The sequence below is a fragment of the Gobius niger genome (assembly GCF_951799975.1).
Source record: "Gobius niger genome assembly, chromosome: 10".
In the NCBI taxonomy this organism is placed as follows: Eukaryota; Metazoa; Chordata; class Actinopteri; order Gobiiformes; family Gobiidae; genus Gobius; species Gobius niger.
Window position 1 is genome coordinate 22803443 of NC_136861.1, and position 14097 is coordinate 22817539.

The 14097-nt window shown below is 42.8% G+C and overlaps 1 protein-coding gene across 2 annotated transcripts; it reads right to left on the reverse strand.

Moving 5' to 3' along the window:
- Positions 1 to 676: 676 nt before the first annotated feature.
- gprc5ba (G protein-coupled receptor, class C, group 5, member Ba) lies at positions 677 to 13182 on the reverse strand. 2 transcript variants are annotated; one of them, XM_079563885.1, is made up of 4 exons: positions 12421 to 13182; positions 6017 to 7048; positions 5608 to 5753; positions 677 to 3246 (listed from the first exon to the last, which is right to left on the reverse strand). In XM_079563885.1, the coding sequence occupies exons 2-4, from the start codon at positions 7044 to 7046 to the stop codon at positions 3202 to 3204; spliced, it is 1221 nt and encodes a 406-aa protein (XP_079420011.1). In that variant the 5' UTR covers positions 7047 to 7048; positions 12421 to 13182; the 3' UTR covers positions 677 to 3201. The 2 variants fall into 2 exon arrangements, with proteins under 2 accessions (XP_079420011.1, XP_079420012.1); XM_079563886.1 differs by having other exon boundaries at positions 5632 to 5753; positions 12421 to 13181.
- Between the last annotated feature and the right edge of the window lie 915 nt (positions 13183 to 14097).

Here is a 14097-nt window from a genome sequence, read left to right on the forward strand (position 1 = left end):
CAAGACTCTCTTTTTCATGAGCCCCCTGATGCTTTATCTGGTTGAAGTGACGTATCTTGGAGAGGCGCTCGATCTATTATTCATTTTATTGTGTTATGAAGCCCTACCAACTTTGACGGCAAAATCCTTTTTAAATTTACTTAACTTCTGTGGCATGAGTTCCAAAGGATTTACAAATACAAGTCCCTCTGGTGTTCTCATTCCAAAGCATTGCCTCCTCCTTTCCACAGTTGCTCAATGGTATTGGTTTTATATATTGCCTTTCTTTTTGGCCACTACCAGATACTTCTATGCTTTTATTGTGCTGCTGTAACAACACTTTATCACTAACGTTGTCATCATAAACTGTTTGTTGCAATGAATGGCACACTTGCTACTGTGTGGCTTTGTTGGAGGCAAAGAAAGACATTTTACAGAATTTTGAATCAACTCCAGACATGAAGAACAGTAAATCAAACAGACATTTTATTGTTCTCTTCATAATTGTAATATCCATTGCCTTGATTATTCAGTAGTCTCTCATTCTTGGACCTATATTTTTGAAAACAAGTCTGGAGGCAACTTGACCATTGCCTGCAAGACCACTAGCAGCATTAGAAAACACCACGCCCAGTTACAAATTAGCTACAAACATTACACTTTTATTGACCTTTTGCCGTTACAGAAATGAGAGTGACCCCTTTATTTTATTTTTATTGTATTTTTCTTTTAATTTTCTAATCAGAGGAATCAGGTTCTATACATAGGCATGCTGCGTCACTGCACAGTCACAGCTGTTGAAGGCCCTTTCAGCTGCCCGGGTGGAACAGTCTGAAGGCAAGACAAATTATGAGGACAGGCAACAACAAGCTGGGGACAGCGGGAGCTCATTGGGGCTGCCCATGGATGACCAACTCAACAGCATCGAGAGGTTCTGTGTAAAATTCCCCCAAGGTCTGTTTTGATTTGAAACAATATCAGTTGGAAAAATCCCCCTTTCAATATCTTGATGTCATAATCTCAAATAAAGTTTATGTTTTCATGTGGATCGGCCCAGTTATTACAGAGTTGTCAAACATAAACCCAGACAAGACATCGCTATTTCGACAGACAACAAATTCTACCATAGAAAAACGGACCTGTCCTCCCCATCAAGCTTCAATTTATGCTCTTTAGATTTTGATGTCACGTGAACGCAGCCTATTCCTCATCACGCTTACAGCAGTTTACCGTAGCAGCAGTTGTTGCAATTTGAAACAATTCCCGCGGCTTTCGTCCTGCCCCAGCTCTTTTATACATTGGAGAAACCACAGACATTGAGAGTGAGCTATTGGATATACACTGAAACATGATTGCTGTCACATGACCTTTATAGTTAGTATTCAAAAGTACGTTTCAAGAAGGTCTTACATGTTGAAATGGTGAGAAGCATGCACAGATAGGTAGTTGACAAGTGCAAAATCTACAAAGTCACATGTTCATATTTTTTTTTGTACTCCACAGTTAGTGAAAACACACACAGTACTTAGACGCCGCTCGCCCGCCTCATTACTGATCCAGGACCAGCCCAAGCGGAGACTGGCTTTGATTAGCATGTTGGTATCAGTGCTATTTTAGAATGAGCAGTGGATTGGACCTACAGCATTTGGTCAAGGCCTGACCCTAGTCATGTAAGCCTACGCCTTTAGCCTTTTCTTAGTTAAGAGCTACTTTACAACCAGTGCCACTTTTGTTTTTTTCTTCAACTCCGCTTTTAAAAAGATTCCACACTGTACCTATGAACACTGCATCAAAATACCAAAGAGGAGGAGGCAGACATATTGACAGAAATACTAGATGTTTCAGCTTAAAACACAATTAATTTACAACTTATACATGCAAAGAAAAAAAAAAGAAAAAATCAAAGCATGTCTAGTATTGGCAAGACGTTAAAAATAGAGCTAATCATAAAAAAATAAATCGAAATAATAAAAGCGTGATATATCAAAAATCAAATGTATGAGCACAAAGCAAATCAAATTTAAAAAGTAGTCTTCTTCTTCAGTAGGACTAGACTAAATCAAAAGTAAACAAGCTTTACACCATACTATGTACAGAGCCTGTGGTGACGTGAAGTGTAAAACTGAGACTCCGGCGAAACGCGAGTCCTTTTCTTGGCACGCTGACTTTTCCTGGACGCTCCATCAGATAAGACACGACAGCACGGCCGCCCCCGAAACAGACGCACCGAGACGCCATCTTGTCACTGCAGGACTGATGGAAAAGTCCCTTATAGACCATCTTTCAAACTATTCCGCCGTGGCACGAGCTTATATCTCTTGCAAAAGTCCTTCACTGGGAAGTTGTGCAGATCTATAATATACTATGGGGTATTTAGCACCAGTTAGCAACCCTGTATCTGAATGTTTTTTTTTAATTGTCCAAACATACAAAAGCAGACAAAGGAAGCCGTTGCATTTCCTCACTTCGTTTCCTGCTGATTTAAAGTGACATTTTTCCTTTTTTTTCTCTCTCTCTCCTCCTGGTTAGCTCGCCGCACCACTGCCCACCGGAGAGCACAGCAGTCTGACCTAGATACTCCGATAACTGACGTCCTGAATGTCCAATCGGTGTCCCTTCTCGCTCTTCTTTTATTTAACAACTTAGTTAGCAGCATCGTCATCCCTCGGCGCACTGGCTCATGTGGACTTCGCAGTTTTGAGTTCCATGCGTGTGACAAAGGGGTGAGAAATGCTAGAGTGTTCGGATGGATGGGGGAGACTGGAGGTGAGATGATGTTGTACACTCTTTATATATAGGGCAGTACAGATGGCCGTGTGCTCTTCACTGTGGATAGATGGAGGACCGAGCCACAGGTTTTTTTTTTTCCATTTCAGCAAAGAGACAGTCTGACTGGCCCAGAATACCGGATCAAAGCAATATATTTTGATGTTTAATACCGGTCAGATGCGAGTCCAGTTTCATTTTGGCCACACTTTTGAGTTTTGCCTTCCTGCCTAAAACATTGTAGCTCGGCTCTCCATGGCCCACTGTCTCTGAGTCTCAAACACATTTAAACAATATGAGTTGATTGGCACACAGACAGTGATTAAGTCTGTACAGAGTGAAATGGCCCAGTTGCCTTTTCTATTTTTTTTTTTTTCCTCAGTCCCACACATCTCTCAGCTCTCCTCCCTGTCTGCATCCTTCCATCCGTTCTTCTTCTCCATCAAATCTGCTCCTTTACCACAGCTGCCTGCCCGTGTAGGTGGGAGGGGCTGAGGGCACCTGCAAAAGAAAAACACAAAGTCATTTCGAGGGGTAAATGATGTGTCTCCCTGAATGTTCGGCATTTCATCCGGGGACTGAACCTTTTTAACAAGCAAGTGACAGAAATGCTATGTTCAATTATCATTATTAACTGTCCTTAACAATAACCTTATGAAAAACGTTTCCTTGACCTGATCTTAAAGGGATATTTCAGGATTTTTATTATTTTTTATTCATGCAGTCCTTATATTTGAAGAGTTTAGTGGTGCGAGGCTAGCGCATGTCTATGGTAACTAGTAGCCTGCATTAAAAACCTCTTCAAAATCATCGGGCAGTCCTCCAAACGTTGCCATATGTGAGTTGTACAAAGCTCCTTTGTGAATCCAACGTGTAGTAATGTCGGACGCAGGGAAACAAACTACTATAGATCCGGTAACCTAGCAGATCACTCCGCCGCTGTGTAGCTTACAACCAGGAAGCTGATGCCGCTCAAATATAAGTTCTTATACATGCAAAATGGTTACACTTCAAAAATGATTCAGTCAACACAGACATTTATATCGGTAGTCTGTTGTTATAAGTGATTTGCTTCAGGTGCACTGTGCTTGGGTCAGACTACTACTAGTTACCATAGACATGCGCTAGCCTATCACTAGCCTAGCACCACTAAACTCTTCAAATATAAGGACTGCATGAATAAAAAAAAAAGAAATACCTCCAGAAATCAACACTCTGGATAACTAGGAAATGAGGCCCTATGTCAAAAATCCTGAAATATCCCATTAACCAGTTTGACATTTAAATTCACTTTTATTATCAAAATAACCACAAATACACTAGAGTATTCATGGCAACCCTCTTGTTAAACCGTGCCTGCCAGGATGAAATGCAGAAGATTTAGTGAGTCACAAACAACTTCCTTATGTAAATTTCTGTTATGAAGTTTCCAAATCAGGCTTATAATTATCGGGATCTGAATTTCTGAATTTGCTGGCAGAGCTGAAGACTTTGAGTAAAGACATGAAACCACGTGAGTACAGTGTATCTGCCATCATTGTTGCCAACTCAAAGACTGGTTGGTGTAAGAAAGGTTTTGGGCCTGCTAGCGTATATTTTAAATTGCATAATTAATGCTCACACTCAATTTTCAGAAACATCACATAAACCACACTCATCAAGTTGATGTTCGCACAACTCTTCTTTTGGCCTTAGAAATACATGAATGAGCCACATAATTGGAATTATTTAATGCAAACAAACTGTTTTCACTGTCTTTAAATTACTTTCTTTTAAATATACTTTTATCTAATGAAAAGAAAGTGGGTTGAGTAAGCTTTTAACGCTAAGCTTTGAAAATGGCAATAAAGAAGACTCCAATTAGGGGTTGTAAATGTAGCCATAAAACTATATGAGCTGCAGAGTGAATGAGAATGTAGGCCAAGAGAGCTACAAATAGTAGCTATACATTAGAGTGCAGTTTGTGGGTTAGAAGTGTTGATTCAGCATTTGGACTGCAGTGTTATGAGCTGCCTGACAGGCCTAATTCAGAATGACTGTGAATCGAGTCCACCGTGCCAACCCGAGTGGCCATTCAAATCACATAAAGAGACGCCGCATCACACACAAAACACAAACACACGCATGGATGGCTGCTCTGCACTACAGTGGAGTCAATATCGGATGAGGAACCTGCATGTCAGTGGTTCTCAAACGGCGGTACGTCTATCTGAAGGGCCGGTCATGTTCTGAGATTTATAAACTATTTATTTGGTTAAACCTGTTATTTTTATCACTGATTTGTGCTGGGGCTACCTTGTAACGTTATACAGCACTGTCTCACCAGGCATTATAATTGTATTGTAATGTATCAAAAATATTGACTTATATGGTGGCTATTTCAGGTACGGAGGAGACTTTTTCAATTGTCATTTTATGTAATTTAGAGTCCTTCAGTTTCACCTTTTAGTCCTGCTAGATTAATCTTGATATTGACTTGGTTTAGAGGTGGTTTAACTTTAGGCCTTATTTACATCTGGTGTTAGGATTTAGTCACTGGTTTTATGTGGTACTGGTTTACATCGTAAAGTCTTGTCCTAGACTTGTTTTTCGGACTTGAGTAAGTCAATTGGGCTAAATTAGTTAATTGAGAATGGTGCTATGGTAATAACTAAGGGGAGTACTTGTGGAAAGTCTGAGAACCACTACACATGTCAAACCACTCATGCATGTTCCACAAATACACTGAAGTCACGTGATCATGCGTCCATGCTCTCTCACACCTCCCCCACGTTCCCAAATGAGTTGTTGAACTGTGGCAGTGCATGCGAATCCAGTGTGAAGGCGGGCATGGCAGATTTACATGTAGTAAGATTGGTGTACCTGTGACTGGGAGGCTGTACTCACCGCGCCCCCATTCAAGATCATGGTCATCTCTGTGGGCTGGTACACGTTACTACGGAACGGAGCGCTCGGCCTGGCACCGCCGCTGCTGTTGTGCTGCCCGGCACTGCTGCCACTCCTCAAACCTGCAGTGGGGAGGCAAAGAGCAGCATGTTATTGGCAATATCATTGATATACATGAAGCATATGTGTCAGAAAATTACACTGAAATTATATTCATACTTGTTTCAGTTGCATGAAACTAATTTTGTAAAGAGAGGGGAGAGATTTCTATGAATTGTCTAAAAAATTGCTGTATCAATAGTAGAGAAGCTTTTCTCACTTGTCAGTATTTATCTTTTGTATCTCCCGTTAAGGTAAAAATCTATCTTATATTGTATCACCGCACCTGCAGCGTTCTCATCAGTGTATCCGTAACCCTGGTTGTCCACAAACTGCCTGTGAGACAGAGGGATTTCATCATCGAAGCTGGTCTCCCTCATCCTTGTGGAGTTCTGGGAGGTGTCGAAGTAGTCGGGGGCGTTGGGCTGTGGTGGGGGTCTCAGACAAAGGTGCGACTCAGGGATGGCGTGGAAGATGAGCAGGAACCAACCTTGTGCCACTAAAGCGATGGCTAGTGTGGGGTCGTTCCACTCCGGGGAGCGTCCCAGATATTCATTCCCATACAGGTAGAGGCCCACCCAGGCCACCCACAGCAGCAGCGACAGCACGCAGGTCACCAGCAGCCAGATGGCATTGCAGCGCCACTGTCGCGTCTTCCCGCAGAGCGCCAGAGAGGCAGCGGTCAGCGCGGCTATCAGGAGGGCCAAGACGTAGCTACAGGCCAGAGAAAAGTCCATGGGCAGGTACTGGCAAGCGGCACGCCCCTCCCTGAGCACTGTTAGCAGCAGCCACTCTGCAGCAATGATCCCCTGCACAGCACTGAGCCCCAGCGCCAGCCCGGTGAGAGCACATCCTCCTGGGCTACGTCGCTCACGACCCAGCCTGCGCAGACGCACGCCCTGCACCAGTAGACAGGAGAAGCACAGAGCAAACAACAGCCCCCATAGCGCCCTCCGCAGGAGACAGAGAGACTCATCCTGCTCAATAAGGTATGCAAAGCTCAAGCCAAACAGGCCGATGATACCAAGAAGCAGCAGAAGTATGGGCCCCACACCACTTCTCTTCTCCCCCTCGCTGATGTGGCGCAGGCGACACAGAAGAACCAGAGCGAGTAAGATCGAGGCCAAAACTCCACCAGCGGCCACTAACTCCACTGCCACGCCCCATATGGAGTCCAGGTCACACAGCAGAGTGTAGGGGCGCACTATACCCCACCCACATCCTCTGGGGACAGTCTCAGGGTTCGTCTGGTCCTGACTCGTGACGGGGTGGGCAATGGTGAGTGTCAGGAGGAGGAGGACGGGCAGGAACGCCATTTCTGTAAGAGGGAAAACAAAAGCAAGTGAATGACTGAAGCCATATACATTTGTTAGCTACATTCCCTCTGAAGTCATTCTCTCCCTGTGACAACGCTGCTGTGCTCACTGCTGTGTTTTTTAAGCGGAAACAAAGGACAGTAGTTCATGCATTTCTAAACCCTTACAGACAATAGCAGCTCCCCTTTTTAACCACTGTGAAGCCTTGAAACTTTGTTTTTTGTTGTGAACACATCACAAATCATACATGAGCACAAACTGATACATCATGCCCTGTAGTTTATGTTGCGTTTAATACTATTTAAAGTCAAAAGTGCTGTTTTCAAAGATTCTTTCCAAGCTGATGAATGCACTTTCGAAGTGGGGAGAATCTCCCACTTTGAAATGTTCAACCAAGTCTTTGTTTATCCCAAGACGTCTTTATATGCTTTGACATAAAAATAGCCACAATATTTACATACCATATAAAGGCTAGTGTTTCATGTTGTCGAAACGCCAGAGAGAGTGAAGCCTGGTTTAAATACACTCTGGATAGGCTGCTGGGTCACACACAGTGCCTCCAGCTGCAGTGTAACTAGGGCAGACGAGAGAATAGCAACCAGCCTGGTAGTTTCAGCATCTTTATTTATTCTGTTACAAGATAATAAAGAGGAAGACATAGACGATAGATTGCGGAAAGAAACAATATGGAGTTATGCTTTTGTGGTTAGTACTATAGCACGCTTTTTTATTTGCTATTATAAAATGCTTCAGATTGTACAGTTATCTAGGCACTTCATTTCGAGGACTAAGTACCATGCTGCTCTTAATATCCACTTATCTTGTTTTTACAGCACTGCTGGTTGTTTACACGTGAAAGGTTCATTATTACTGAAAATGTGGGCGCGCACATTAAACTTGTGCATATTTCATCTGTTGGAGCCTTTGATGGCGCCATATGGGAGTTACCGGCCCTATATTCCTCCCTCATTACTGATACTCTTGTCCTTCCTCACATCCTGACTTGCTCTTGTCATCCTGCCATCTCCTTCTTGCCGCTGGTTATTATTGGTCCTGTACACTGTAAAACTATAATAACAATGATTTTTAAGTATGTTTTTTTCCACTTTCTACCTATAATATTTGGACAAATAAACCTGGGTCACTAAACAGGATTTTTAGCATGAATTATTAACACAGTTTGACTACTTTTAAAGAGATTTTTAAAATGTCTATTCCTTCATTATTTGGAGGAAACCAGTTTCCCGCAGCTCATTATGACCTGATTTAACTGGTCATATATTTCACAGTGTCACCGGTGGATGAGTCATGGCTAAACACATGCCAAAACACAGAGATGCGGCTGCTTGCAACATACAAACACCTTCGCCTAATTTTAGCTCCTCACATTGTGTTAATGTCCCGGTCATAACCATAGCAACAGCCAGCACTAAACAATAGGCGAGGCTTACACACTCTGAACAGCGCCTCCTCTGCCTTTTTCTGTCTTTCTTTGACACTTCCTGATGACAGTCTATTAAGACCTGCTGCGAAGACGCTCCAAACAAACTCACACATCACCAGTGACTTGATCTGTTCTGCGTGTTAACCCTCTCACCCTCTTGTGCACAGACGGAGGGTCTGGCTGCTATTGAATGCGTCTGAGAGCTGCTAGTAAACGCAAGCAGTTCACTTGACAGCGTGTGAAATGTCCCATGCACATTTTATTTCAATTAAAAAAAAGATCAGGAATTGCATGCACTGTTAACCCTGTACCTGGTTAGTTTAGCCATGACTATGTAAAATACAGCGCCAAAATAATAATGTCTTATATGCTGGTCAATAATTTTATATAATAACTTTCACGGTCTTGTGTCTTTTACATTTAAAGACGTGCCATGAAACCTCGCACACCCTCCTCTCCTCTCCCCACCGCACTTCATTCTCATTCTCATTCTATTCCAGCTTCCATTTTGGCTGCTCCCTGGTCCCCTTTCTTGTTGCCTGTACCCCCTCCCACCCCCTCTTTTCCCCGACCTCCCCCCAGACTTTATTCTTGCTGTGTATCTTATGTAACCAAAGGATCCAGACTGTGCCAGTTCTGCGTGGCGGTTGTTTCGTAGGACTCATCTCTTCCCCCGCTGCCAAAAGAGCTCCATCTTTGCTTTGTGCATGTAGCTGCATTACATGCATTCATACTGCGTGTTCAGCTCACACCATAGCCACGGCGTCGCGCTTATGTCCATGTAAATATTACATTCTGTTCCAGCATATCTATTATTAAACAGTAAAATTCGCACACAAACGCGGCAAGTAGGCGCCATGTATTTCTTCTTAACCTGAAAGGATTCTACAAGTGCAGTTCTGCTACAGATTGCTATGATGCTTCAGCAAACCATATTGTACAATTACAGTCCTCTATAATTATCACACAAAACAACATATGCAGATGCGGACTAGTTACCGTGCCAATTATTGAAAGCATCACTGCATTTTGATGCTTGTTTTAGCTCATATTCAAATCTTCCACAGTTATTTATAGTCTTCTGGTTTCATTAAGAAAATGTAAACTAACTAGATTATCAGTCCCACGCTTGTGTCAAAGTGAGGGTTTTCGTGTGGAAGAATAAATGTGCCACATTATTATGCAAAAACAGAAGCTGAAAGAAAAATTGTACAACATTTTGGTTGGTTGCCACATCAGATAAGTAGGTTGTGCACGCTATCTGCACACAAAACCTCAAACTGCTCTACAATAAAGTCCCAACTAAGTCTTTAGCACTGATACATATCACATATAACATCATTAGCACACTATACTGCCTTCTAGAACCATAAAATGCACACTTTGTTGCATGGTGTAGCATTTAGTTAACATCCTTCCACAGACATAACCCAGATGCCGTCTAACTATGCCTATAATTGAGGGATTATTGCAATTGCTAATTTGATGACTCGCTTCAGTTCAGTCCTGTGAAACCTCCTGGGACCATAAATACGCGCGTACTGAGGGTCCATGCATAACAACATATTGATCCAGCTGTGGAAGGGGGATGTACACACAGTCGCTCGTAGCATCTGTTTACTGATGACATCTTGAAACGGCTTCTAATTATATATATATACACTGACTCAGCAGGAAAATAAAGGTTGTGATTTGAAGTATCTGCATCATTAGCCATTGTAACCTGTGTATTGATTGAGTGAACTTTGTGGCACACTTGAGGAGCAATAGACCAGCTAGGACATGACCCATATTGTAGCTGCAAGACTTTTTGTATGAAGCCACGGGATGTCATTTATCTCATAGAATTTGTTACTTGAAGCCCTATTTGCCAGGACAATAGGCATGGATGGGGTCTGAGATCTAGACAATGATGAATTTTAATGTTTGAACTGTCTTGTTATAATGATGTAATACATTGCTGTAAGAATTGGCATTGCAGTACACACCCAAAGAAATTAGATATATTCTATTCAGTGTTGATTGTGTCTCATTCATGAGTAGTACATCTTTTAGGGCATTTTTTATCCATGAGTGTCTCTCAAATGGACACAATCCCTATATATTTTTGTATCTTTCTGTTTTAAGGGTGTCCGATCTCCCAGTCTACCGTTGGCAGCCATTTTTGTTTTGCTTCTATTTTAACTTTATACCAGCTGGTAATAGTAAAATTGCAATGAATGATTTGTTCCTTTTTGTCCCCTCATGCATGTCATCTTAGTATCGTCTCAGAAGGCATGGGGACAGAAAATGGGAGTGATAGAAGCGCAAATGCAAGTCTGACATAGAAAAGGTTGGTGTTATTAATGTGCTAGAATATTTAAAAGGTACGACTGCAGTTCGCTTGGGTTGACAAAAGTAAGCACGTTGGTTTAAAATAAGGCTAAATGGCCAGACAGTTGAGTTCTATGCCAGCCTCAGGGGTTTATACTTTGAAACTGACAGTGAAGCAGTCTCTCCGTAGACATTGGAAACGTCCCTAGGCCAACCTAATTAGACCTCATTATCATACGACCGAGCTCCCACTGTGACCATATGCTAAATAACTTGGCAATTAACCATGCCCATGTTGCATCTCAAATTCTACCCCTCCGCCACCGTGCAGGCATCCCAAAATACATGCATTGGTATGATTTCAACATGTCATTCTATATAATTAATGGACTACTGACATCATGAATGGAGGTAGATCACAGTGCACCCAGAAAGATCAAGTTTGTTTAGAGCCTGTGATAATGATCAGACGGCTTTGTGTAAGAAACAGCAGCCGGATGCATTTGGGAGAAGAACTGGAGCGAGCAGCGCGCCTGGAGCATCTCTCTGTGTTTGAAAGAGTGGAAGGGGAGGAGAGGAGTGTGTGCGTAAAGGCGCAAGAGTTACTGTTACGGGCTTGCAAGGCGCTATAGGCCAAACACACACACACACACACACACACACACACACACACACACACACATACAGGCATAGTGCTCCAAATAAGGTACATATGGCCTCAGCCTATACAATAGTATCCTCTATTCCCCTAGAGGAAGCTAACATAACATAGCCTACTCATGAAAGCACCGGCTGACAATAAACAGCTTAAATATTGATTAATAATGGAAAACAGAACACTAAAATAGACTGTGAAGCACTAAGACTATGAATAAACTACAATGGCCGCAGAAGATCATATATCACAGACATCAATGGTCACCGCTATACTTTTATGTAATAAGACTCAAATGACTATTTAAAAGAGATCCTCTGTCAAATTAAAAGCACCCCATGAAAGACCTGCGTGGGAGAGAAGCAAGAGTGGATACCCACGGTTTGAGCTGACCTAAGGAGCTTAATGCATAAACATTTGGAGAATGCTTCACCCTTTTAGCAAAGACCCCTAACAATACTAGTCACATGGGAGGGTCTCTTGGGCTTCCAGAAGTCCGTGTTTGTTTGTGCGCGGCCCATTGTTGCTGGTGGTGCGTATGCGTGTGGGACCCAAATATAAAGAATGACATTTAACCCCCAAAGTAAAAGGCTGGGGGAGGGCCGTGAAATGAGGAGGGGGTGGGTGTGCGCTGTGATTGACAGTCCTAAAATAATGTTCCAGTGTATTGTGGCATAAAAAACGCAAGCCTTTGGTCAAGGTCCTCGTGAGAAAAATACGCACGGGACAATCTTTAAGTCATGGTTTGATTTACGCGTGTTTTAAGATGAAGCTTACTCGAGGTCAAGTCCAATGTGGCTGTAACATTCTGTGGGTACCCAGTGTGCCCCGTACATAGCCAACACCTATCAAATTGGTGCATCGTCTTTCAAACATTTCTGTCTGGAAAAACGTTATTAACAGGGAGCACACATGCACACTGGAGTCCTTATTTTATGTATGAACCGGTGAGATGCACGTACCTTAGTCGATGTAAACAAATCCGATGTAGAATGTAAGTGGCTCACGGATGTTGCAGATTTTTTACATCACATTTCGGATAGGGCTTGGGTCGTTGCGTATTCTCTCCCCATTCACATAGACGCAAAACACATATTCAGTTCTCTGCCCGTCACCGTGTCTGTTGTCCTCGGAGGCGAAATGGACATGACAAGTACACTCGGGATGCAGGGTCTTCCCCGTTCCGTCGCAAACCTTTTCTTGGGGGAAGTCAAGTGTTTACCTTTACACTAACCCTACTCAACAAAAGCATGCGCACGTCGTCGTGCTCCCAACAATTTTTTTTTTCATCCAGCTGCAGGTCCGCACCGCGCTTCAATGGTCCTCAGAGAAAGCATCACCCAAAACTGCGCTCTGCATGACGTGCGTAATAATCCCCTCCGCGCGCACAAAAACACAGGCTACACATTTCACGCTCAAACGCAGAGCAAAAGTGTCCGTTCCCCCCGCGCGACCACGATCTCGCGCTGGCACTTTCGATCCACTTTAACACTTTAACTTACTGCAAAAATTAAAAATGGGCTATCGCGTGACAGGGGGGTCTCCTCAAAAAATTACCCCCTTCAGAAAATCTGGCGCAAAACACTCCTCCTAAAACGCAACAGTGTCCATAGACAGCGTCATAAAAGTCAGTGACACGGGCACTGTTTGTCGCAGCTGATTATTCCCAGCTCGACCGTTTCCCTCTTTCACTGCACTAAATCATTGCGAACATGTGAGTACGTCAATGCGAGGCACAATATGACGTAGTTCCTCTTTTGACTGTCAAAATAAAAGTCAGTTTACATTGTGGGCTTGGGTATCTTCAGTTGCTGTACTCACACTTTGTTCAATGTAATTAGAGACCACTTAATTTATGCATTTAATTCAAGTGTTTTTGTCTGGTTTACACCCTGTTTAGACATAATCTAATCCACAATAGGCCTAATTTTGAAATCACTTTGTCATGATTTGGTCTGGACCTGGTGGTATTTGGAATGTTCAATATTTTATGAGGTGGTGGTAATGTGTGAAAAGTCTGACAACCTTAGCCGTAGCTTAAACCTCAATAGAACATGCATATATGATACATTTCTGAATAGACCTATCTATTTTGTGAATGGGACAAAGTGGTCTTATAATAAATAAATAAAAAGTCATATTAATCAATTATATTCATTTTGGTGATAGCTTATGAGATGTGTGGTCTAAAATAAGTAGCATATAGAGCTTAGAACTTCCCAATGTTACCCTACCTATGTGTTGAGTATGAGGGGAAGGCATATTTTATTGTGAAGGCCATTCCCGGTATCGCTCGTGTAGACTGTTACAACTTGACGCGCTTCCAAACCGCTGTTATTCTTATATTTTTCCCCTCTCGTCACATGCCTGTCGCCTCAGCTGCTTTAGTCCGTCCAGCCATCCAGCTGCGGGGATTCTTTCAGCGTGGAGCCCCTCTATACTCACCCCACCCCCATCTCCTCCAGTCCTTCTTACACCTCTTTATGTTTACTTCCTCAAAACCCGCTCAAGTCCTTTCTGCTTGTGCGCCGAAACCATTGCCGTTTTACGCACGACCTTTCAACGTTTCACAAGGTGTCGATGCTGGAGATAAATTGGAGTAGACAATGACAAGGCGCATCATATGCTGAGCCACATGG

Bases quoted from the DNA above. Each gene is read 5' to 3' on its own strand.
- gprc5ba (XM_079563885.1), bottom strand. From the start codon at position 7,046: ATGGCGTTCCTGCCCGTCCTCCTCCTCCTGACACTCACCATTGCCCAC. The intron at 5,754-6,016 runs GTGCGGTGATAC...TCCCCACTGCAG, and splicing joins CACTGATGAGAACGCTGCAG to GTTTGAGGAGTGGCAGCAGT. The intron at 3,247-5,607 runs GTACACCAATCT...TTTCTTTTGCAG, and splicing joins GTACAGCCTCCCAGTCACAG to GTGCCCTCAGCCCCTCCCAC.